This window comes from Tenrec ecaudatus, chromosome 4, assembly GCF_050624435.1.
Source record: "Tenrec ecaudatus isolate mTenEca1 chromosome 4, mTenEca1.hap1, whole genome shotgun sequence".
Taxonomy (NCBI): Eukaryota; Metazoa; Chordata; class Mammalia; order Afrosoricida; family Tenrecidae; genus Tenrec; species Tenrec ecaudatus.
The window spans coordinates 1,224,762-1,249,224 of record NC_134533.1 but is presented as its reverse complement, the minus strand read 5'-3'; the positions used below and the strand labels follow the sequence as shown (position 1 = coordinate 1,249,224).

The window sequence follows — 24,463 nt, the reverse complement described above, 5'->3', positions numbered from 1 at the left end:
GGACCAATGGAACGGCCAGGCCCCCGACCGTCAATCCAGAGGGGAGCAGAAAGCCTCCTCCCCCTCCCACAGAGCCGCTCGTGGTTTTGAACTGCTCACCTTGGGGTTAGCAGCCCACCTCAAATGCACTAAGCCACCACCCATCTATCAGAATGGCTAAAGTATAGCACGTGGGCAGCATCAAGTGACCGGGCTGTGGGACCCCTGGAACTCCACTCGCCCTTCGGGGGCATAGGGGGTGCAGTGGGGGCAGCAGTGCTACCATCCTATGAGTGGCACATGGCCTCACCCCCGGAGGAAGAAGGAGGGAGAAACAAGGGTTCACCCCACATGGGCTCAGGGAAGGCTGCCGCGCCCTCCTTCCTACCCCTTGATAAGTCAGACAACAGCAGTTACTGGGTACCCAACCAGAGATACCCACCCGCTCTACAGTGATGGGGAGGAGGGGGAGAGAGCGAAAGCGAGAGAGAGCAGTGCCTGGGCAGATAGAGAGGAAGCCTAAATGTGTACTGCTAAGCAGCGGCGAGGGAGCCCTGTGGTGCAGTGGTGACATGTTGGCCTGTGATCCACAGGTCAGCAGTAAGGAAGACTGAGCTTTTGGCTCTCGTGGGAACGGTAACAGTGTCAGAAACCCACAGGGGGGTGGGGGGCTCAGTTTGCGTCAGTGGACTCGATGGCAGTGAGTTTGAGGTCAGCAGTCATGAAGACATGAAATGCCCTCTTGCATGGGGCCAATCAGCTGCGCAAGACCTCGCTAAAGGGATGGAAAGCAAGGGTCCCCCTGTGAGGACTCAGGTGGGCTGACCCAGGCCGTGCTATTTCCAATCGGTGAATTTGAATTGTGGTGCTGAAGAATGCTGGAAGGACCGTGGACTGCTGAAAGGACAGACCGAGCTGTGCTGGAGGAAGGAAAGGCAGGGTGAGACTGTGTCACGGACTGTGGACATGCTGTCGGGAGAGACCAGTCCCTGGGGCAGGAGTCATGTTTGCTAAGGTGGAGGGGCAGTGAGAAAGAGGAAGGCCCTCCCAGGACAGACAGATGCCGTGGCTGCAACCACGGCTCCCACATAAGAACGGCGGTGAGGACAGGGCGGGGCGGGGCTTCCCTCTGTCAGGCATTGGCTCGCTAGGAGTTAGAGACTTGATGGTCTCAAACATCAGTGAAACAGAAGGAAGAAGAGAGGCCAGTCAGAAGATGCTGCTCACCGGAAGATGCCAACAATAGGACATTTCAGAAAAGGCAGGCCTCGGACTGCGGCACAGTGCTTGAGCGCTCCCGTGCTCACGGAAACTGGGGAAGTGGGAATCCCCAGCAGCAATAATGGAAAAAAGATGTGACCAGCTGATTGCCAAGCCTCAATCCAAATAGCTCCCCACTACACTCCACCTACAGGACAATGGAGCAGGACGGCCCTGCAGGGTTTTGAGAGCGCCACCTTGCCCGGGGCACGGAGGGGGCGGGCTGGGGGGAGGATGACGCTGTTTGCAGAACACTATGATAGCGCTACACTGCACGCCCTGTGGAGACACACGGGACTGTCTAGCACTCAGACGCAAGCCGGCAGGCACTTGGGTCTTTGCTTCGTCATGTGTAACCACAGTGGCTAATGTGCTGTCCCCACTGGATATCCTGCAGGGCACCCTGTGAGTCACAGACAGACCGCCTGCAGCGAGGGAACAGAGGAGGGGCACTCCCTCTGCTGCACTTTCCACAGGAAGGGTGTGCAGGCTCACCTGGCTGGAAGAGCTTGCCGAAGGCGTGGCAGTAACAGTGGCCAGTGGAGGTCCAGCTGGTAGAGGAAGTGGGTGTGCCCGAGGTGGGCACAGGGCTGGTGGAGGTGGGCCCAAGGCTCGTGGACAGGCTGGTGGAGTAGACCAAAGACGAAGTGGAGCTCAGAGATGGCAGCGGGATGGTGGAGGTCTCCATGATGCTGGTGGCCCTAGTCGTGGGGGGTACAGGCATGGTCTGCGTGGTGGCCCTAGTCGTGGGAGGCACAGGCATGGTCCGGGTGCTGGTGGCCCCAGGTGTGGAGGTCTGGGGAAGGGTCCCAGGGCTGCTGGTGACCCCAGTCCTAGTGGATACAGGCATGGTCTGCGTGGTGGCGGCCTTGGACGTGGGGACCACCATACTCCTGGTGGTGGTCTCCCCCACAGACGTGGGGGTCATCTCGGTTGTGCCAGGCGTGGAGGGACAGTGACTGCGGTCCTCACAGCACAGCACCCGGATGTGGAAGTTGCTACAGTACTTGGGGGTCCCAAACTGCTCCCTGTTCCTGCAGATCAGCCCAAAGGTGACGTTGCACTGCACCACCTGGTCCAGGTTACTCAGCGGCACGTCTGGAAACAGCTCAGACCGGCACTCGATGTCCACAGGGCTGCTGCAGAGGGCGTGGCCGGATGCACGGAGGTTGTCATAGGTCTCGAAGTCACCCCCTGAGAGCCCGGGCACGGGGTAGCTCTCGTCAAACCAGTCCGTCCAGGTGCAGCGGGGTTCACAGCTTGTGGTGGCCGAAGGGGTGGTGCCAGGGCTAGGGGGCAGTATGGATGTCTGTGCTGAGCTGGTACCGAGGGGTGTGGTGCTCTGGGGGGCTGTGGAGGCCATGGTGGTTGTGGTGCCCCCAGGGGTGGACTGAGATGGGGTTGAGGAGGTGAAGCTTTCATTGGGTGTGGGTATGGTGGGATGAGTCTGTGTGGTAGCTGAGGCGGAGGGGCCTGGGACCCCTGATGACCTGAGGCCCTGGGCAGTGGGTGTGGTGGGAGTCTGGGCTGTGGTTCTGGGGGCTTCAGTGGTGGAAGTGGCTCTGGGAGTGGACGTGGCTTCAGTGGTGCCTGTGGCTGCAGTGGTTGAGGTAGCTCTGGGGGTGGGGGTGGCTGCAGGCGTGGCCGTGGCTTTGGTGGTAGAGGTGGTATATCTGCCAGGGGGGGTGATCGTGGTTGCAGTGCTGGTGATGGCTTTGGGGGTGGGGGGGGCTGCAGGCGTGGCCGTGACTGTGGTGGTAGAGGTGGTATATTTGCCACGGGGGGTGATCGTGGCTGCAGTGGTGGTGATGGCTCTGGGGGTGGGGGTGGCTGCAGGCGTGACCACGGCTGTGGTGGTAGAGGTGGTATATCTGCCACGGGGGGTGATTGTGGTTGCAGTGCTGGTGATGGCTCTGGGGGTGGGGGTGGCTGCAGGCGTGGCTGTGGCTGTGGTGGTGGGCATTGGCACGGCCGTGGAGCCGCAGTGGCTGTAGTCGTCACAGCAGAGCACACGCACATGGTAGTTGAGGCAGGTCTGACCGGCAGTCTGCTTGTGGTTGCGGCAGATTAGGCCATACTCGACCCTGCAATGCACCTTCTGCCCCAGGCTCTCCAGCGGCACGCCTGGGGACAGCACAGCCTCACACTCGATGGCCATTGGCTGTGGGCACACCTGGCCGCCCGCATCCATGATATGATAATAGGTTTCAATGTCACCACCATAGGGCCCCGGCTTGGGTTGGTCACTGTCTAGCCAGCCTGACCAGTGACAGGCAGGTTGGCACTCAGTGGGGTAAAAAGTCGTGCTGGTGCCAGGGGCTGTAGAACTTCCAGTGCTGCCGTGGACACTAGACGTGGGGCGAGCCCTGGTGGTCCGGGTGCTGGTGGCCCCAGGTGTGGAGGTCTGGGAAGGGGTCCCAGGGCTGCTGGTGACCCCAGTCCTAGTGGGTACAGGCATGGTCTGCGTGGTGGTGGCCTTGGGTGTGGGGACCACCGTGCTCCTGGTGGTGGTCTCCCCCACAGACGTGGGTGTCATCTCCGTGGTGGCAGGCGTGGACGGACAGTGACTGCGGTCCTCACAGCACAGCACCCGGATGTGGAAGTTGCTACAGTACTTGGGGGTCCCAAACTGCTCCCTGTTCCTGCAGATCAGCCCAAAGGTGACATTGCACTGCACCACCTGGTCCAGGTTACTCAGTGGCACGTCTGGAAACAGCTCAGACCGGCACTCGATGTCCACAGGGCTGCTGCAGAGGGCGTGGCCGGATGCACGGAGGTTGTCATAGGTCTCGAAGTCGCCCCCTGAGAGCCCGGGCACGGGGTAGCTCTCGTCAAACCAGTCCGTCCAGGTGCAGCGGGGCTCACAGCTTGTGGTGGCCGAAGGGGTGGTGCCAGGGCTAGGGGGCAGGAAGGATGTCTGTCCTGGACTGGTAGTGAGGGATGTGGGGGTCTGGGAAGGGGTCCCAGGGCTGCTGGTGACCCCAGTCCTAGTGGGTACAGGCATGGTCTGCGTGGTGGTGGCCTTGGGTGTGGGGACCACCGTGCTCCTGGTGGTGGTCTCCCCCACAGACGTGGGTGTCATCTCCGTGGTGGCAGGCGTGGACGGACAGTGACTGCGGTCCTCACAGCACAGCACCCGGATGTGGAAGTTGCTACAGTACTTGGGGGTCCCAAACTGCTCCCTGTTCCTGCAGATCAGCCCAAAGGTGACATTGCACTGCACCACCTGGTCCAGGTTACTCAGCGGCACGTCTGGAAACAGCTCAGACCGGCACTCGATGTCCACAGGGCTGCTGCAGAGGGCGTGGCCGGATGCACGGAGGTTGTCATAGGTCTCGAAGTCGCCCCCTGAGAGCCCGGGCACGGGGTAGCTCTCGTCAAACCAGTCCGTCCAGGTGCAGCGGGGCTCACAGCTTGTGGTGGCCGAAGGGGTGGTGCCAGGGCTAGGGGGCAGGAAGGATGTCTGTCCTGGACTGGTAGTGAGGGATGTGGGGGTCTGGGAAGGGGTCCCAGGGCTGCTGGTGACCCCAGTCCTAGTGGGTACAGGCATGGTCTGCGTGGTGGTGGCCTTGGGTGTGGGGACCACCGTGCTCCTGGTGGTGGTCTCCCCCACAGACGTGGGTGTCATCTCCGTGGTGGCAGGCGTGGACGGACAGTGACTGCGGTCCTCACAGCACAGCACCCGGATGTGGAAGTTGTTACAGTACTTGGGGGTCCCAAACTGCTCCCTGTTCCTGCAGATCAGCCCAAAGGTGACATTGCACTGCACCACCTGGTCCAGGTTACTCAGCGGCACGTCTGGAAACAGCTCAGACCGGCACTCGATGTCCACAGGGCTGCTGCAGAGGGCGTGGCCGGATGCACGGAGGTTGTCATAGGTCTCGAAGTCGCCCCCTGAGAGCCCGGGCACGGGGTAGCTCTCGTCAAACCAGTCCGTCCAGGTGCAGCGGGGCTCACAGCTTGTGGTGGCCGAAGGGGTGGTGCCAGGGCTAGGGGGCAGGAAGGATGTCTGTCCTGGACTGGTAGTGAGGGATGTGGGGGTCTGGGAAGGGGTCCCAGGGCTGCTGGTGACCCCAGTCCTAGTGGGTACAGGCATGGTCTGCGTGGTGGTGGCCTTGGGTGTGGGGACCACAGTGCTCCTGGTAGTGGTCTCCCCCACAGACGTGGGTGTCATCTCCGTGGTGGCAGGCGTGGACGGACAGTGACTGCGGTCCTCACAGCACAGCACCCGGATGTGGAAGTTGTTACAGTACTTGGGGGTCCCAAACTGCTCCCTGTTCCTGCAGATCAGCCCAAAGGTGACATTGCACTGCACCACCTGGTCCAGGTTACTCAGTGGCACGTCTGGAAACAGCTCAGACCGGCACTCGATGTCCACAGGGCTGCTGCAGAGGGCGTGGCCGGATGCACGGAGGTTGTCATAGGTCTCGAAGTCGCCCCCTGAGAGCCCGGGCACGGGGTAGCTCTCGTCAAACCAGTCCGTCCAGGTGCAGCGGGGCTCACAGCTTGTGGTGGCCGAAGGGGTGGTGCCAGGGCTAGGGGGCAGGAAGGATGTCTGTCCTGGACTGGTAGTGAGGGGTGTGGAGGTCTGGGGAGGGGTCCCAGGGCTGCTGGTGAGCTTAGTCGTAGGGGGTACAGGCGTGGTCTGGGTGCCAGCGGTCCCGGTGCGGGGCGTGGTGGCTGCTGGGGTGGGTTCGGGCCTGGCAGTGGTGCCGCAGTGCCTGTAGTCATCGCAGCAGAGCACGCGGACATTGTAGTTGAAGCACATGTTGAAAGGGCCCTGCTGGTCTGAGTTCCGGCAGACCAGCCCCACCTGCAGGCTGCAATTCAGCACTTGGCCGATCTGGTCCAGGCTCACCCCTGGGTAATTCTCAGCACGGCACTCAATCTTCTGGGGCAGGTCGCATATCTTGCCCCCGGCCGCCCTGATGTTGTCAAAGGTCTCCATGTCGCCGCCCGAGACCCCGGAGGTTGGGAAGTCCGTGTCATACCAGTCCGTCCATTCGCACTTGGGCTGGCAGTAGGTCTTCCCCTGGGTCGTGGTGGCTGCCGTGGTGCTGGGAGGTCCTGGTGATGTGCCCACCGTTGGGGGCAAAGTGGGCTTTGTTGTGGCTCTGGGTGCAGCTGTGGGCACCGGGGAGGTGCCAGCGGTGGTCTGCATGGTGGTGGTGGCGCAGTGGCTCAGGCTGCAGCAGAGCACGCGGATGCGGTAGTTGTAGCACATGTGGAAGACACCCTCCTGCTCGTCATTCCGGCAGACCAGACCAAAGCTGGCGTTACAGTGGACATTCTGGCCGACCTGCGCCAGCGTCCAATTGGGGAAGTTCTCAGCCTGGCACTCGATGTCCTGGGGCTCCTCACAGATGTCCCCGCCATCACTGCGGATCTTGTCAAAGGTCTCGACGTCCCCGTCGGACTTGTCGGATTTGGGGTAATCCTTGTCAAACCACTCTGACCACCGACACCTGGGTTGACAGCTGGTGGACTGGGTTTGTGAGGTCTGAGCTGAAGTTATCTTGGGGGTGGACTGCAAGGTGGTCTCCATGATGGAGGGGACCTGGGGGGTGGTGGTGGTGGGTGTCCCGGGGGTGGGAAGGCTTGTGGAAGACCCACAGGGCACCAGCACGCAGCACTGGACTCGCAGCTCATAGTTGTGGCAGAGGGGGGGGTTCTGCTCACGGTTCAGGCAGGTCAGCCCGTGCGTAAGGTCACAGGCCACATGCTGGCCAAGCTTGTCCAGGGTCATGTTGGGGGAGTGCACCGCCCTGCACTCAATGTCCACCGGCTGGAGGCAAACCTGGTAGCCCCTCTCCCTCAGGACCGCAAACGATTCAAAGTCTCCGCCTTCCATCCCAGACTCTGGCTGGCTACCATCATACCACTGTGACCAAGTGCAGACCTGGTGCACACACCCCGTGGTGATCTCCATGGTCTTCGTCACAGAGCCTGGGGAGCAACAGGGGGAGGGGTGACATCAGAGGAAGGGGAGGTACCAGGGGAAGGGAAAGTAGGGGGAGGGTGACCCAGGGAGGTAGGGCAAGGAGCCCCCTTCACTCCGTATCGGTGGAAGCATGATTTCTGGCCCTATGTGGGTAGGTCCCTGGGCATCCAGGGACCAGAGGGAAGCCCTAAACTGGGCCCCAGGCTGAGCAAGGCTCCTCCTTCCCAGTTGGAGTAGGACTTGGGGTAGGGCAGACAGCCAGAGGACTGGGTGGGCTCTGGGCAGCCTGCTGGGGCCCCTCTGTGGCAGTGGGGCAGGTTGGGAAGCACAGTTAGTGGGGTGATGGTCTGTAGTCTCTGGGCTGGGTGCTTAGATCTCTGGTCTTCAAGACACACACACCCCACCCCCAGCTGAGTTTTGGAGAGCGGTCCACACCCAGCCTCCCCATGGGACTCACTTGTTGTGGATGGCTGTGCCGCTGTGGTGCTGAAGGTGAAGGGTGTAGTGGATTGGACAAAGGGACACTGCATGGTAACCCGTTGGATTATCCCGTTGTCCCCACAGATGGCCATCAGGCAGGCTCCCAGCCCATCGGTGGTGTTGTAGATGACCTCCTGGTAGTGGTATATCCTGTCCTCATAGGTGCACATGCAGTCTGTGGGCGGCCAGAAGTGGCTGACTCCGAGCCCTGACGCCCCAGGACCCTGCTTTGCCCCCAGACCTCCCACACCTCCAGCCTCGGGAGAACCCGCCCTCCTTACCTTCCAGGCTGTGTGCGCACTGGATGCCGCCGCCTGGGGTGCAGGTGCTGTGCAGAGTGCAGAGCTGTAGGGGCCTGAGTGCTGCCCCGCCCTGCCCAGTTCCCGCCCCACCCGCGGCCCCGCCCCCCAGGTCTCAGCCCGCCTGCTGCCTGGCCCTCACCAGCTCTGACAGTTCCCCGCGGGCATCCTCTCCCCGATTTCGTAGTAGTCGTCATCCAAGTAGCAGCCGCACTGGGCCACGCACTTCATCTGATCCTCACTGAAGAACGGCTTGTTGAGTGGGCACTTGGGGTAGCAGCCTGGGCCAGGAAAGCAGGCTTCACTTACGGCCCTTGAGTCCTTGCAGGTGTGTGGGGTGGGGGAAAGGGTGCTGCCCCCACCTGCCTGCAGTATCTCTCCTCCCTGGCCATGCGGCGGGGGCTGGGGGGAAGTCACAGACGCCCCCGCACTACCCTGAGCAGATGGACTTCAGGATCCCGGAGTCAGTTTGGACAGTCTCCAGTGGCCCACGGTGATCGGAGCCGTGCTCTGACCATCTCCCTCAGCCCACGGGAGTGGCTGCCCCTCACCTTCCAGGCCAGGCATGTCCAGGAGGCAGCGCCCACTGGGATTCCGGCAGGTCCGCATGCAGGGCGCCCCGCAGGGGTGGTAGTGCCACGTGCATTCCCCGTGGGGGTTGTAGTAGTCGCAGAACAAGGCTGGGGAGGAAGGCCATGCTCAGAACTTCCCTCCCCCTGCTGGCCAGAGCCCCACCTGGCCACTCGTGGAGTCTGCCTGGAGGTGGGGAGTGGGGGAGGGCTGTGCCCCACGGGGCCGGAGGACTCCAAACCTGAACTCGCTGGCATCAAGTGGATTCTGACTCACAGCGACCCCAGGGGACAGGTTAGAATTGGCCCTGGGGCGCTGTCAGTCTTTACAAGCTCTCCCCAGAGCCACTGGTGGCCTCAAACCGCTGACTTGGCAGTGAATAGCCCAACGCACTGGATCCCAGGGTTGGCAGTTTCATTTCGTTGCCCTGCCCTGGGCCACCCAACTTGGGATCGACTCTCTGGCTTTATGCAAATCCACGTCTCTGCTTGTGGACGAGCGCACGTCCGTGTAGGTGTGCGCGCACCCTGGCCTCCAGGTCTGTACCCTTCTGCGGTCCCATCTGGCGCTGTGGCTCCTGCGGCCCCGCCCTCCCGCCCTCCCGCTCTCCGCCCCGGTCAGCACCGCGGACAGAGCCCCACTCACGGCAGACTTCAGGGCTGCGCCAGGACACGCACACGCCCGCATCGTGGCAGGCCTGCGCATAGGCGGCCACGGCCGTGCAGAAGCACTCGCAGTCGCCGCCCGAGTCGCAGGCACATGCGTCGCTCACGCAGGCCTCGTAGTACTTGGTGGGCTCCACCTGCAGGAGACGGGGAGTTCAGATTCGGGAGGGGCCGTCGGGGCCAGCTCCCGGGCTCTTTGAGGTCAGGGTCTCAGGGGCAAGTCACGGGCCCCAAATGAACATGGCCCGGGCTCCCATGCTGAGCACTGGACCCCAGACTCTTCCCCACCCAGCGCTGTGCTGCACTCGTTCATCAGAAGGGGGGGCGCTTCTCCCCCTCAGCCCACCTCAGATGGCACCTGTGCCCACCTGTACCCAGTGGCAGGCAAGGAGGGCTCTGTCCAAACCTGTGTACTTGGCCCATGGGATGCCCTGAAGCTGTTCCACACTGACCCCGTTCTCAGTTGCCCCCGGCCGCCTGGACCCCTGCCCTGACAGCCATCCCTTCCTCTCGTCTCCTCCCCAGACCCCCACCCCCGATCCGTACGTGGGCGTGGCAGGCAGCGAAGGTGGCACTGTGGAGGATGCTGCACTGCTTCTGGGCCCAGGCCTTGCGGTACGGGTTGGCGATGCAGGGGTCCCGGGGGGCCAGGGCATCCGGGCAGGTCGGCGAGAACTTCCAGCTGTTGCCGAACTCCAGCACGTCGCCCACCACGGACTGGCTCCTCGTGGTGAAGTCGTTGATGGCGTTCCCGTCAAAGTTGCCACAGAGCCCGCACACCTTCCCCTGTGGGCAGGTGAGGGGAAGTAGAGTGTGCACAGGTAGCCAGCTGGGGAAGCTGCACAGATCCCGGCCCAGGGTGGCTGCAGGTCTCCCAGTGCCTTCCAGCAGCTCCCGAGGGGCATGCAGGAGGACAAGGTGCACAGTGAATTAATGGGCAACTGGGCAGGTGAACAGCTGTGTAGGTGGACAAGTGAGCAGGTGAACAGGTAGGCAGGTGGGCAGGTGTGGGGGAGGTGGGCAGATGGGGGGGCAAGTGGGCAGATGGGGGCAAGTGGGAAGGTGAGTAGGTGGGCAGGGGGGATGGTAGATAGGTGAGTAGATGAGCTGGTGGACAGGTGGGGGAACAGGTGGGCAGGTGAGTAGGTGGACAGGTGAGGGGACAGGTGGGCAGATGAGTAGATAAGCAGGTGGGCAGTTGGGGGCAATGGTCAGGTGAGTAGATGAGCAGGTAGGCAAGTGGGGGTCAGGTGGGCAGATGAGTAGATGAGCAGGTGGGCTGGTGGGGGGCCATGGGGGCAAGTGAGTAGGTGGGTAGGTGGGCAGGTGAGGGGACAGGTAGACAGGTGAGTAGATGAACAGGTAGGCAAGTGGGGGGCAGGTGGGCAGGTGAGTAGGTGGGCTGGTGAGGGGACAGGTTGGAGGTAAGTAGACGAACAGGTGTGCTCCATCAAAGCTCTCAAGCACAGCAAGCATGTCTGCACCTAACTGGACGACTACCTTACCACAGGACAGCCTCCCAAGGCGCCTGCCTGCTGGTACAGTCTCTGCCCTGCCCCTTCACAGCCCGGCTTTCCCCACAGGTGACCAGCCAGTGTCGCCAGGCTCTACCTTGTAGTCCGGGTGCAGCTTGATGAAGACGCTGGTCTTGCGGTCCCATGAGACCAACAGCTTGTTTCGGACCTCAATGACCAGATAGAGGCCCATGTGGCGCACCTTGTAAGGCAGGTTTCCACTGGTAGCCCTGTCCACCACCTGCAGGTGCCCCTTGGAGAGGACCAGCTCCTGGCTCTGTGGAGGGAGTGAGGTCTTCAGGGAACTGAGAGTGGCCTGGGAACAGAGCTGGCCTGAGAGGGCCAGACTAGCTAGAGACCCCACGGGGAGGATGGTAGCAGAGGGTTGGGTGGGGGGCCCTGATGGGGGGCCCTGGGACAAGTAAACAGCATCCATGTCCACAGTGGGCTCAACCTTGTGGGTCTTCACTCCCCTCGGCTTCGCCCACTCAGTTCCCACCTCCAACTCCGCTGGGCACCAGCATGCTCTCTTCCCTATTCCTCCCCTCTCTGGACATGGGCTCTCCCCAGTGCAGTGACCTGGATGCCCCTACCCACCCACCCACCCACCCACCCATAAGCCCACTCATATCTAGTGCCAGGAGGCAAGGTTGTGATTCTTTCTGGAGAAGTGTCTGTGGTGGTGAGGTGAGGTGAGGGCTGGCCCTCTGCCCAGTGACAGGTGACCTCATGAGAGACACCCAGAGGAGAGGCAGGGAGAGGAGGAGAGAGCAGAGAGATAGAAAGAGCAGAGAGATAGAAAGGAGAGGGGACGCAGTTGGAGACAGAGGCAGCTGTGCCTGAAGCTGGAAAGAAAGAGAAGGGACCCTTCCCTGGAGCCATTGGGGGCACCACCCTGCTGACGGCCAGGTTCGGGCCTGAAGCCCAGGGCAGTGGGCAAAGGGGCCCCTGGCCTAGGGGAGTGAGTTTCTGCAGCCCCAGAGGCCATCGAGGGCAGGCGGGAAAAGGCCACAGCTGCTGAAGCCTGAAGGCTGGCTGCTCCCCAGGACATCCTCGGGCACCGAGCAGGGACCAGGCCCCAGGCGGCCACCTCTCACCCCTAGGAAGATCTTGATGGCCTTGGAGCAAGTGACCCCGGTGGTCCCACAGGGGATGTTCTCTGTGACAATCCGGAAGGTCCCTGTGGTGGTGGTGCTGTCTCCACAGTAGTCCTAGAAGGGGAAGGAGTGAGCTAGCCAGTGGCTGGTGGGCTGGGCGAGCTGAGGACGGCCTGGGGGCAGGTGCCCGGGTGTACCTGAGCCAGGGTGTACTCGCAGGTGCCTTCAAAGCTGTAGCGCTCGCCGTCGAAGGTGACGAAGTGTCCGTCCCCGTAGGCCACGCAGGTGCCCAGGCAGGGCTGGGTGGTGCACACCCACCTCCCCTTCCTGCACATGCTGTGGGGGGTGGGGCGGGCACCCTACTCATCAGCAGGGCCTGAGAGTCCATACCCGCTGCCTGGCTGGTCCCCCCTCTGGGGTGGAACCTCAGCCCCAATTTCACCCCATCACCCCCAGGGGAGACCAAGTTAACACCCCTCCCTGCTTAATGCTGGGTCGGGGGCAAAGGCCCAATGAGGGAGCCATGCCCACCCCACCCCCAGCACCCTGCCCCATCAGAGGTGAGTACCAGAGGGTACTGGGCCACCACTCCTTTAGCCCCTCTCCTGCCTCCCCCAGCTGACTGTGGCCCCTCCTCTGTGTGCCTCCCACCCCACTCTCGGGCTGTAGGGGGGATCCCCGCGCACCAGGTGTTGCAGTTGACCCTGACAGAGTCCCCTGGCTGATAGATGGCCTCGTTGTGCATGCAGGGACAGTCCTCCGGGGCAACGCAGCCCGCCCTGCCGTCTGACACCAGCCCCGGGGGGCAGACACAGCCAGAGACACAGCGCGTGCTGTACTGTGGGGAGAGGTGGGCACTGTCAGAAGGGATGGACAGGCTGCGGGAAACCAGCCAGCTAGCTCCCTGTCCCACCTTGTGGTGGGGACCAGGAGCCATTTGGAGGCCAGGTCCAATGTGGACCTACTGTATGACCCCAAGGACAGTAGGGGGGGGAGGGAGTGGGTCACGCAAGGGTGGGAACCCTTCTGTCATCAAGCCAAGGGGGCCAGGGGTGATTGGGGTAGGCAGGGTGGCAGGTGGCTGTCCCCTCTCCCAGAAGGACACTCACACAGTCCAGGTCCAGACTGCGGCAGCTCCTGAGGCACTCAGCCCCGATGGTCCCCTCGGGGACTTTGCTGCAGTCCAGGTACAACATAGGAGCCATGCACCCTGGATGGGGAGAGCAGGCTGGGAGGGGGCCCTGGGCACCTCACCATTGACAACCACAGCTCAGAGGGTCCGCCTCCTGGCACACCCGGCCCTATCTGGCCACCAGCCCTCCTTTCTCTCTGTGAATAGCAGTACAGGGTGGGGGACCGGCCATGGCCATTGCAGGGCTCGGTAGGGTGGCGTTGGGGTGTCCGGCGTTACCTGTACTGTTCAGCAGCGGGGTCCCCAAGCAGTTTAGCTTCCCATTGGAGCACGAGCTACGAGAGGTGGATCGATGGTTGCTGATGGGAACAGCTCTTTCACCCCTCCCCACAACCTCGCTGGGCCTCGGCGGTGCCCAGAGGACAGAGCCTGCCTCTGAGGTGAGAGCAAAGGCCTAGCAGCCAGGGCCATGCAGGGGGGCAGGCCATGAGGAAGGCTCTTCGGCAACCACCCTTCCTGGGTTGCAGTTTGACCTCAGGAGCTGGGGAGGCCCTGTGGGCCTTCCCCACCCCTGTCTCTGTGGACCTCAAACCCCAGAGCACCCCAGAGCACGACAAGGTGCCCCTCTCGACAGATGGGCTCAGGGTGTTGTAAGGGGCACATCACTCTGGGTGACCTTGTGCTCCCACCCCAAGGGTGATCCTGAAAGAACCCTTCAAGGTGAGGAGCAGGCATGCAGCACCCCGCTGTCCCTGGAGGGGTGCTACTGGGGAGAAGAGGCATCACGATCACCTAGGAGGCAGGGGCCTGCCGAAGGCTGGGGTAAGGCCCAGCTGAGGGTACTGGAGGGTGCTCAGACAGTAGGGGTGGGTGTCCTGGTAGCAGGAGGCAGGCCATGTGGTTTGGGACACTCTGACTCAGGGCAGGGATTCTGCTATCTATAACACATCCTCTGACCTGCCCTCCCCCTAGGAAGACCTCCCCACAGTCCTGTACCCCAAGGGAGCTGAAATGAAATCCAGGGGGCTGCGGGGATGGGGGAGCATCTGGAGCATCCCTCCCCTGGCTACGGTCACCCTCTCTGGGACATTGGTGGCTGAGCCATGTGGCTGGTGACATGGGCCAGGACTCCAGGGCAGGACCTGGAGGAGGAGGAGGTGGCCACCGACACCTGTTCGGCCCCCTCTGGGGATGTCTCTTACCACACCACGCCATTTTCATGCACCGCCTCTCCGGGGGCCACCACGGTGCCGTGCAGGTAACAGGGGCACTCCCAGGAGGACACACAGTTGCCCGTGTCATCCAGGTAGGTGCCCACGGGGCAGGTGCAGCCATCCATGGGCACAAAGGAGATGCCACAGGTGATGTCGGCCTCGCTGAGGGAGCGGCAGGTAGGCTGGCAGGTGTCCACCACGTACGTGTAGCTCTGGGACTTAGGGCAGTTGCTCATATATTTGGCTGGATAAGAGAGGGATGCAGAGAGGTCAGGGCGGGGGTCCAGCTGCAGCCCGGCTGTAAGCTCCCAATTGTCATTACACCTCCTCAGGGTATCCCTCTGGGAATAACGAGTCCTACGCCAGCTTCCTGTGAGGGTCAGGATGCACGGGCTCAGGGGTCTTGGCTGAGGACAAGACAGGCCCAACCCCTCGCCAGAAGGACCTGGCCTGGATTCCCCCACCTGCCCTCCTGGTCTACGTGTTGAGGTGGATGGTCAAGGGGTCCCAGGAAGAGGGGACTCTGGGTAGTTGGGTGGTCCCCACAAGGCCCTAGCCTGTGGCTCCTTCTGCCACAGGGAAGGAGGCCCCCAGAAATCCATCTCTCTGCTGCTCCGAGGGATGCGAACCCTGGGGCGAGGGCTGGGCATCTGGAGCTGGTCTCTCGGTGCCCGAGTCCCCTGGGAGACAGGTGGGGGACTAGCAGGGCGAACCGGGCAGTGCCAGAACCCCTCAGGGGCTGGCATGGGATGTGTGGAGCTGAAACCACAGTCCGGGGCTACTTGTTGGCCTGGCGAGGGTGGAGCACGTGCGGGATAGACCCGCGTGCCTCGGGGACAGCTCCGGACTGGGCACAGGCAGGGCGGGTGCCTGAAGCCCTCAGGGTCGGAAGCGCAATGACCGGGACGCGGCGCTGGGTGGGTACTGGACACCGTCAGGATAGATGGGGGCTGGATGCGCAGGCGCACACTCACCGCAGACACTCTCCCTCCAGCCGCTCAGAAGGACCCCCTTGGCAGCGCATGCGCGCACGTAGGCGGAGAGCGCAGAGCACAGGCAGTCCTCGCTCCTCTCGCAGCTGCACGTGTCGAACATGCAGGTCTGCGAGGGGCGGAGGGGTGGGGAACTCAGGACGCTGCTGGTGACCCCACCCAGGTGATGTCCTCCCCTGCCCTGGCCAGGTCCTGGGAGGGAGGGGGCGGGTTTGGGGGGGGGGCTCTGGGCCAGGGCCTGTGGTTGGCAGGCTTCCAGGTACCAGTGAGTGGGCATAGTCACCCTGAGCACTGGGGCCCATTGCTGAGGGATGAGAGGGGGATCTCAAGAGCAAGCCCGGGGTAAGCTGTGCAGCGGGAGGGAAGGGGCGTGTTAGCAGCCCCCCTCGCCCCGCGCTGGGGGCTCACCGTGTGGAAAGTCCCAGGGTTGACGCTGGAGTGGCAGGGGCTGAAGGGGCCCTTAGGGTCAGTCAGCAGGCCACACCAGTGCAGGGCGTATTTTTCTGAGTTGGGGGAGGGGAAGAAAGAGGAAGGAGGGGGGAGAAGTTACCCTCTATGCATAATCTGGAAACCCCTGCCCCACCCCAAGCCCCCACTTTTCAAATGCAGCTCCCACCCTGATGGGGTCCCTTGTCCTGAATGTGGATTGGAGTCAGGCCACCCGCCAATCTTGAAGGTGTGCTCTGGACATGGGGTGGGGAGGGGGTGGGCAGGGAGAGGGAGATGTTCTACCCCAGCCCGGGCACCCCTCAGCCTCCCTGCTGTTCTGAGGCCCCTCCCCCTGCCCCGCCCCTGGTGGGGTACCGTTCTCCACGCTGAGGGAGCAGGGGTCCTCGAAGGTGCTCTTGACGTTGGGGCAGGCGGCCTGGCTCTTCCAGGTGTTGGCAAAGGCAACGCCTGTGCCCTCCACCACACCACTGAGGGCCATGAAGTCATCAGCCTGGTTCTGGTTGAAGTTCCCGCACAGACCTGGGGGCCCGGGGTGGCCAGTGGACAGGCCTCAGCGGGCACCTAGCTTGTCCGCCTACCTGTCCCACTGTGACACCACCAAGGGCTGACTGACACTGACCGGCCTGACGACCCTTTTCTGGATTTCACCTCCAGAACAGTCTGCAGAGGAGCCCTGGGGCCTGGGGCCTGGAGTGAGCATGTGTGTGTGTGGGGGGCGGGGTTCAGCTCCTCCTCAACCTGCCTGAGCCGGCAGCCAGGCCACCCCACCCCCCATGCGAAGCCAGCAAGCACCAGCTGGCCTGGGGCCACCTATCCCCAAACAGACTTCTGTGGAGTCAGTCCTGACCCACAGAAGCCCCTGAGAGGGTCTCCAAGGGAGCAGACTCTTTAGGGAACAGACAGTCTTGGCTAGGGGATTCAAACCACCGAGCTCGGGGTTAACATCAGTGCCTAACCCACTGCTCAGACAGGTCTCCCAAACCCAGCCCTGCCCTTACCTCCCACCCACCATGGAACTGACCCTGGCTCCCCCCCAAGCTGCCACCGGGGCCTCACCGCAAATCTGGCCACTGTGGGCCGGGTCCACCCGGATGTAGACCTGCAGGAGGGGCACCAGCTGGACCTGCAGTTGCAGGCCGAGCCCCGTCTGCAGCAGCAGGAAGAAGGAGGAGGGCTTGAAGATGGTGACGTTGGCTGGGGAGGACGAGGAGGGGTGTCAGAGCTCCACAGAGCCTGGGCACACCCCTGGCTTTGCCTCCCTAACAGCTGGACCAGGGCATGCCCCCAGGTCCTCCCACCAAGAGCCCGCTTCACAGCAGGGACCCCTCGGCATGACCGCAGAGCCGCTCGCAGCTGCTGCCTTTGTGGGCAGCCCGAGATGCACCACTAGGGGACAGAGCTCTGAGGACGAACGGCTGACCCCACAGCCATGGGGCTACAGCTGCCATCCCAACCGTACACTAGTCCTCGGGACCCCAGGGAACTGCCCAGAGGCACAAAGAGCCCTCAGAAATGGAGCCAGGCACTGGCCAGATGCTGGGAGCTGCCCACTGCTGTGAAGGTGGCCTGGCTGGCCAATACCTGCTGAGACCGGCAGCTGGGTGTAGATGGAATTCATGTACACCGCCCCGTTGGCCTGGATTTGGATGACCTAGAGAGAGGACGCAGGTGGGACCTTGGTGAGTCTGGGGCCGGGGTTGCCTGTCCATTTGGGCACCTCAGCCCCATCACATCAAGGGATGGTGCCCCCCAGGAGGGACACAGTCAGGGGAGGAGGAGGACTTAGGCCTCTGGACCTTGGTCCTGTGCTAGGATCGTCCAGGGTGGGGGCTCTAGGGAGGGCATGAAAACCTCTGTCTCTTCATTTCTTGGTATGTCCATCTGTCTGCCTAACTTCCCACCTCTCTGTCTCTCCATCTCTCCACCTGCCCATCAGTTCACCTGTCCATCGTCTCTCCACCTATCTCTCCATTTGTCTTCCTGTCCGTCTCTCCATCTGTCCACTCATTTGTTTCCCAAACTGTCCATCTGTCCATCTGCCCATCTCCACAGCTGCCTCTTTCCTGTTCACCTACTCCCCCCACCTGTCTCTCTGCCTGTCTCTCTGCCTAATACCCACAAGTCCATTTTCCATTTCTCTACCTAGCCATCTCTGCACCTGTCTCTCTCCTCACCTGTCTCTCCATCGGTCCACCTGTCTGTCTTTCCACCTATCTACCCATCTACCAGTTCGCTTGTCGATCTCCCTACTTGTCTCTCCAGCTATCTACCTGTCCATCTGTCTACCTGTCCATCTCTCCTTCTGTTCATCTAGCTCCCCACCAGTCTGACCCTCCACCTGTCTACCCGTCCATCTATCCACCTGGACATTTTCCCACCTGCATCAGCCATCTCTGGCCGCTCCCTCGCCTCCCACTCGCCCCGCGGCCGGCTCTCACCGTGTCCCCTCCGTGCAGGTTGAGTGTCACAGACTTGAGACAGCTCTCCGTTTCGGTCAGGCCACATTGCCGAAGCTCAGCCAGCACAGTAAATGTGTTGTCCTCACATCTCTGATGACAAGGACATAGGGGTATTGGGGCTGGCCGGTCTCTGAGGGGGTGGACAGGGCTGTGTGCGGGCATGTGCAGGCCCTGGGAGGGACGTACACGCAGACAGGGTGGACAGTGGCCCCAGGTGAGTGGGTCTCTGGTCCCTGCAGCCACCTCCGGGTTCTGAGGCACCCAGTCCGTGTGAACCCAGACATGGCCCCCACTGGCACCCTGTGAGGCCCTTCTGGGGTGAAGGGCGGAGGGTGGCCCGCACCTTGGACAGGATGTAGCTGCAATCCCCGTGCAGGTCATAGAGCTTCTCGTCGTAGGTGGTGATGTGGGCGCCTCCCAGGACCGAGCAGGTGCCTGGGCACGGGAGCTCATCACAGTGCCACCTTCCCCCAGAGCAGGTGCTGGGGACAGGAGGGCCCGTCTGTGAGCGAGAGGCCCCGCACTCATGCCTCTACCACCCAGAAAGAGGGTCCGCTAGCCGGGCAGGGGGTGTACCAGTAGCTGCAGCTGGTGTTGAAGGTAGCCCCTGGGGTGTAGGTGCGGCCGTGGTAGGTACAGGGGCACTGCTTCAGGGGCACACAGCCAGTGTGAGTAACATCGTCCAGCACGGTGCCTGGGGGAGGGAGAGGCAGAGTACGGGCAGTGAGGGGCTGTTCCCATCCCACTGCACAGGCGAAGGGGCTGGGGCCAGCAGGGCTCACCTGTTCCAACCCACGGGACAGCCAGGGGCAATGGAGCCACCTGTCTCTGAGGAGGGGACCGGAGGGTCTTCAGGGGAAAGGGGCCCAGACCTCGAGCCTGCCCTCTGTCCAAGCCACACCTGGCTTGGGTAAGCTCCCAAGGTTACTGTGCCTCAGTTTCCCTGCCTGTCCAGAGGGGGCCTCTGGTTTCTTCCCTCCCTCCCTCCTCAGATTAGCCCATCTCCTGAGTTTCACAACGTCATGGCCCACCCTGGCCCAGGGTGAGTCATTGGGGGCCCGATGGGCAGCAGTCAGCGTGGGGCCCTGGGGACCAGGGACCCTGGGCATGGGACATGCCTGGGGGGCAGAAGCAGCCGTCCTCGCAGTGGTCGTCGCAGAGCTGGGTGTGCTCAGGGATGGAGCAGGTGTTGGTGCAGGGGGACCCGCACTCGTGGTGCTCCATGCCCTTGGGGCAGGTCTGGGCTGTGGTTGGGGGAGAGAGGGAGGAAGGCACCAGGACCTGTGTGACCTCAGACAGCCCTGGTCCCACCTGTCTGTTCAGTCACTTCCTGGGCCAGCCAGGAAATGTGCAGCATCCAGGGCCAGGCCAGCACCTCTGGGGGCCGCTCTCCCGTGCCCACCCCAGGGCTCAGTACACTCCCCTCCCTTCCTGACAACTCCGCCTCCTGGAACCCTCCCCGGGGGACACTCACGGCAGAAACTGGGGCTCCTCCAGTTCTGTGGCTGGCCCCCAGCATGGGCACACTGGCGGGAGTACTCGGTGATGGTAGCACATGGGCAGCTCGGGCAGCGGCACAGGTCCTGGTTGCAGGCCTCTATGTATGGGCTGGGGTCCACTAGCTGGTTGCACTGCGAAAAGGCTGGGCCCAGCAGTATTCGGTAGCAGATGTTCTCCTGGGGGGCACAGCAGGCTGGGCACCACAGGATGGCCTCAAGGCCCCTCTCTTCCCCCTCCCCCAGATGATGGCCACTCAGCTGTGCCTTGACCTTGCTATCCTACCGACTAAAGAGTCCCTTTCTTTCCCTCCTTCCCATTCTTTCTCTGTGCCATCTACCCTCCTACCTCTCATCCACCCACTCACCCACCCATTCACCCATCCTCCCAACCACCCATATATCCACTCCTCCGCCCATCCATCCACTCATCCATCCATCCATCCATCCATCCATCCATCCATCCATCCATCCATCCACTCATCCATTCATCTTTCCCTCCCTCCTTCACTTTCTTCGTTCACCTTTGTTTTTCCTTCTACTCCTCCATCCATTAGTCCCTCCCTCCCTCCATGCATACCTCCTTCTTTCAGACCTTTCCTCTCTCTCTGTCTTTCCTTCCATCGTCCCACCCACCTCCTCACTCGTACACTGTTCACTTGCTCCCCTGGGTGCAGAATTGGTTGGTTCTGGGGGAGTTGGTTACAGGTCATGGGACTATGTCCTCAGCCACCCTGGGTGAGGGGACCCCTCTTCTCTGGACCCCACTGGGGGTCCCGGCCCAACTCCTTTGGCCCTGAGGTCAGCCACCCTGCTGTCTCCTTGCAGGGGCGCTGGCGCAGATGCTTACGCCGGTATCGGTGCAGTTGGAGGACAGGCTGGGCAACGGGTCTTGGCATTGCTCTGTGGGTCCATCCATCTTCTGTAGGTTTCCAAACTGGAGTGGTGACAGCTTGGTGTCTGTGGGGAGATGGGGGTGGGGCTGGGAACTGGTTCCTTGGGTTGGGTGCCAGGGCCCCCTGGAGCCAGTCCCTGCCCCAGGCCTGGGGCCCCAGCAGGCCCAGGCCCGGGCAGGCAGCACTCACTGTGGGAGTAGAACTCATTGAAAGCAGGGAGCCCGTTGAAGTCCCCACACATGCCACACGTCTGGTTGGCGTACTTGGGTTCCAGCTCCAGCTGTAGGGACATGGAGCCAGTGCTGAGCACAGCCTCTGCCCACATGCCCTCCCCCTCCACTGGGCAGCACCCCCGCCAGGTTCCACTGCCCCCAGCCCTGGAGGGCCTACTACGGTGGGCTTACCAGGACGCTGTTCCCTCGGCCCCAGAAGAGCGTGAGGACCATGCGGATGCTGATCTTGATGTAGCTACTGCTGTCTTCCACCAGGAGCCCGGAGCGGCTGTGGGGCACCTTCACCCTGGGAGAGAAAGCTGGTTCCCCACTGCGCCCTGCCGGCCCCCGCCCAGGAACCCCCAGCCCCCGGCACTCACTGCTGCCCGTTCACCAGCACCAAGCCCTGCAGGACCTCCAGCACCAGTCCCTCCACCTTGAGGACCACGTGGCTGATGACGGGCCTGTCGCCCGAGAGCTCACGACGCAGCTGCACATTGAAGTCCTCGTAGGGGGCCCGGCAGTGCGAGGCCAGCACGTAGTTGCAGAGGCCGGGGAAGCGGAAGATGTCGCCGTCGAAGGTCTTGTAGTGAAAGTCGCCCCACGTGCTGCAGATGCGCCCATTGTGCGCGGGGTTCAGAGCTGGGGGGCGGGGCCAGGCATGAGACGCTTCTGGCCAACACCACCACACCCACCCTGTCCTTGGAGAGATATGACTGGGTGGCTGCCACTCTCTGGGGAGAACCTCCACTCTGGAATGGCCCTGGTCCGATGTCCATTGGCACCCTGCCGCTAGTGCCCGTGGGACTGTCCGGGGGCCCACCCAGGCCATCCAGCTGCTGAACACAGCGCGCTGTGAGGCTGCCTCCCAGCCCTGTCCACTTACGTGTCACGTGGGGGTGCACAGTGATGGGAGGGATGAAGGCCACATGCCGGGCAGGTGTCTGCTCTGCAGAGTGAGAACCGGGTCACCAGGAGCAGCTGGGGAGCCCCCACCCCCCGGGCCCTTAATGACTACTCCCCAGGCTGAGCTTGCCTGCCACCCAAAGGAGCTCCTGCCCAGGGGGGGTTGGTGAGTGTATGCGTGTGTCGATATGCGCAGGCAGTGTTTGAGTGCGGAGATGTGTACGTGTGTCGGTGTGTAGTCTTTGACTGTGGAGGGCTGTGACTGTGTGTGGGTGCTTGTGAATCTTTGTGAGTGCGTGGGGAGATAGGTGTGGGCATGAGTGTGCCTGGATGTGTGTGCATGCATGTGTGAGTCTGTGTGCTTGCCTGCACGTATGTGATTGTGGAACTTCCGAATGTGTGTGACGAAACATGTGGGTGGATATATGCGAGTGTGCATGGGGATACTTGTGAGAGTGCATGGGTGTATGTGGGGGTGGGGGTGGCTCTGTGTATGAAAGTGGGGCACAGAAAGGTTTCCCCAGGTTGGTCCCCCCATATCCTATGACACACGGTCAATGTCTGTGCACGCGGAGGTCAGCTGTTACACCCTGCGGGTCATCAGCCATCCAGAGCATCCAACTCTAGGGTCTGGCCCACGCAAGGCGGGGCCTGCTCCCTGCTGATAAGGACAGTGATAGTTTCCCTGAAGGAGAGCCAGAGACAAGGTCAGGCCAACTCCAGGAGGACCAAGGTTAGGCTGCCCTCGTGAACCTAGGGTCCGCCCATCTTGTCACATGTGAGCCCCGAGTCTCCCCGCCTTCCTATTGTGTGTACACACCTAGCTCGTCCCCTTCCTGTCACGTGTAAGTCTATCGCACAGCCCCTTCCTGTTACACATGTGGTTGCCTCTAATCAGGGGGCTTGTACTCCCCTAAATGTATATCAACTGTGATTGGAACTCTATTTCCTCTCTCTGCGTGGACCTAGCTGCTGAGATCACGGCTGTCTGGGGGGTGAGCAATTGCATGCTTTATCTTGTCTGATGTCTCTTTCATTTTACCCCTCAATTACACAACCGCCCTATGGATCTGTTTGATTGTGGGGGCCGGTACCCCACATATGAATGTTTGTGTGTGTGTGGTGTGCATATATGGGTGAGTCTGTGTGGGTGCGGGTGCATATGCATGTATGGGTGAGTGGATGCATATGAGCACATGTGTGAGTGCCTGTGTGTGTGTGTGGAGGTATGAGTGTGGGTATAGGTGTGTATGTGTGGGTGTGTGGATAGAGTTATGTGTGGGTGTTCATGTGTGTATAGGTGTGTGTGACTGTATGGATGAGGAGCTATGTGGTTGTATGTGTGGGGTGTATGAATGAAGGTGTATGGGGTGGGGTGGGGGTCTATGTGTGTGGGTCTAGGTGTATGTGTGATGTTTGTGTGTGTGTGTGCCACTGTACAGATGAGGGTGTCTGGATGGGTGTGGGTGTAAGGGCATGGGTATCTGTGTGGGGGTGTATACATGTGGATGTGGCTGGATGTTTGTGGGTGTGTGATTATGTGTGCATGTGTGGGTGCATGTGTGTGAGTGCCTCTGTGTGTGCATGAATTCATGGTGTGGGTGTATGGGTGTGGATGTGTGTGGGTGTATGGTGTAGGTAGATGGGTGTGTATGTGTGTGGGGTGTATGGTGTGGGCGTATGGGTGTGTATGTGTGTGGGTGTATGGTGTGGGCGTATGGGTGTGGATGTGTGTGGGGTGTATGGTGTGGACGTATGGGTGTGTATGTGTGGGGTGTATGGTGTGGGCGTATGGGTGTGGATGTGTGTGGGGTGTATGGTGTGGGTGTATGGGTGTGTATGTGTGTGGGGTTTATGGTGTGGGTGTATGGGTGTGGATGTGTGTGGGTTTATGGTGTGGGTGTATGGGTGTGGATGTGTGTGGGGTGTATGGTGTGGGTGTATGGGTGTGGATGTGTGTGGGGTTTATGGTGTGGGTGTATGGGTGTGGATGTGTGTGGGTGTATGGTGTGGGCGTATGGGTGTGTATGTGTGGGGTGTATGGTGTGGGCGTATGGGTGTAGATGTGTGTGGGGTGTATGGTGTGGGTATATGGGTGTGGATGTGTGGGTGTATGGTGTGGGCGTATGGGTGTGGATGTGTGTGGGGTGTATGGTGTGGGCGTATGGGTGTGTATGTGTGTGGGTGTATGGTGTGGGCGTATGGGTGTGTATGTGTGTGGGTGTATGGTGTGGGTGTATGGGTGTGGATGTGTGGGGTGTATGTGTGGGCGTATGGGTGTGGATGTGTATAGATGTATGGGGTGTTGAATATGTGGATGTGGGTGGTATATGCGTGTATGTGTGTGTGGTGTATGTGTGGGTGGATGGGTGTGGGTGTGTGTTGTATATGTGGGTGTGTGTTTATGTGGGTGTGTGTGGATGTATGTGTGTGCCTGTGTAGATGTGTGCGTGCTGATGCGGTGCAGCTCATCTCTGTGGAGGAGATCGTGCCTTGACCTTCTTGGATGCCGACCCCTCTCCCCCATACTGTCCCTCAAACAGGGGCCCAGGAAGGGGTTGTGTGTCTTGTGGTTCTGAGGAAGGGCCGAGGGTGGGCTCCCCAGTTCTGTTCCCATAAGCCCCGCACTCCCAGCGGCCCCTTACGCAAGTCCTTCAGAGTGAACTCCACGTCCTCAGTACCTGTCCAGCTTGGCTCTGCCCTGTCTTGGGTCTCTGTAGGATTGACAGGTGTGGGCACATGAGGGCCACCCAGGGGCCACTGGGAAGCACACCTGAAGGTTCACGCAAGCCTCCTGTGAACCCTCAGGGCAGACTCCTCCCCACCAGACTGCCTGGTCTCTCCTGGCTGCCAGTCGGGAGACAGGCCCTGGCCGAGAGCCTCAGCACTCACTTCAGGGAA

At 61.7% G+C, this 24,463-nt stretch overlaps 1 protein-coding gene across 1 annotated transcript in view; it reads right to left on the bottom strand.

Annotated features, from left to right (window-relative positions):
* The window catches only part of MUC5B (mucin 5B, oligomeric mucus/gel-forming), a 36,935-nt gene that overhangs the window by 10,944 nt on the left and 1,528 nt on the right, over window positions 1–24,463 (bottom strand). The window contains exons 2-30 of the mRNA XM_075546549.1: window positions 21,543–21,605; window positions 21,037–21,298; window positions 20,849–20,963; window positions 20,634–20,724; window positions 20,399–20,508; window positions 19,527–19,725; window positions 19,171–19,296; window positions 18,629–18,746; window positions 18,396–18,534; window positions 18,032–18,142; window positions 17,175–17,244; window positions 16,650–16,787; window positions 15,948–16,112; window positions 15,552–15,646; window positions 15,126–15,252; window positions 14,140–14,395; window positions 13,217–13,272; window positions 12,915–13,015; window positions 12,492–12,643; window positions 12,003–12,141; window positions 11,806–11,919; window positions 10,806–10,985; window positions 9,741–9,980; window positions 9,175–9,331; window positions 8,511–8,639; window positions 8,102–8,240; window positions 7,942–7,988; window positions 7,621–7,835; window positions 1,735–7,162 (exon numbers count right to left, since the gene is read on the bottom strand). Of these exons, the coding sequence (XP_075402664.1) occupies window positions 1,735–7,162; window positions 7,621–7,835; window positions 7,942–7,988; window positions 8,102–8,240; window positions 8,511–8,639; window positions 9,175–9,331; window positions 9,741–9,980; window positions 10,806–10,985; window positions 11,806–11,919; window positions 12,003–12,141; window positions 12,492–12,643; window positions 12,915–13,015; window positions 13,217–13,272; window positions 14,140–14,395; window positions 15,126–15,252; window positions 15,552–15,646; window positions 15,948–16,112; window positions 16,650–16,787; window positions 17,175–17,244; window positions 18,032–18,142; window positions 18,396–18,534; window positions 18,629–18,746; window positions 19,171–19,296; window positions 19,527–19,725; window positions 20,399–20,508; window positions 20,634–20,724; window positions 20,849–20,963; window positions 21,037–21,298; window positions 21,543–21,605 (9,282 nt within the window). The remainder of the gene's footprint in view (window positions 1–1,734; window positions 7,163–7,620; window positions 7,836–7,941; window positions 7,989–8,101; window positions 8,241–8,510; window positions 8,640–9,174; window positions 9,332–9,740; window positions 9,981–10,805; window positions 10,986–11,805; window positions 11,920–12,002; window positions 12,142–12,491; window positions 12,644–12,914; window positions 13,016–13,216; window positions 13,273–14,139; window positions 14,396–15,125; window positions 15,253–15,551; window positions 15,647–15,947; window positions 16,113–16,649; window positions 16,788–17,174; window positions 17,245–18,031; window positions 18,143–18,395; window positions 18,535–18,628; window positions 18,747–19,170; window positions 19,297–19,526; window positions 19,726–20,398; window positions 20,509–20,633; window positions 20,725–20,848; window positions 20,964–21,036; window positions 21,299–21,542; window positions 21,606–24,463) is intronic.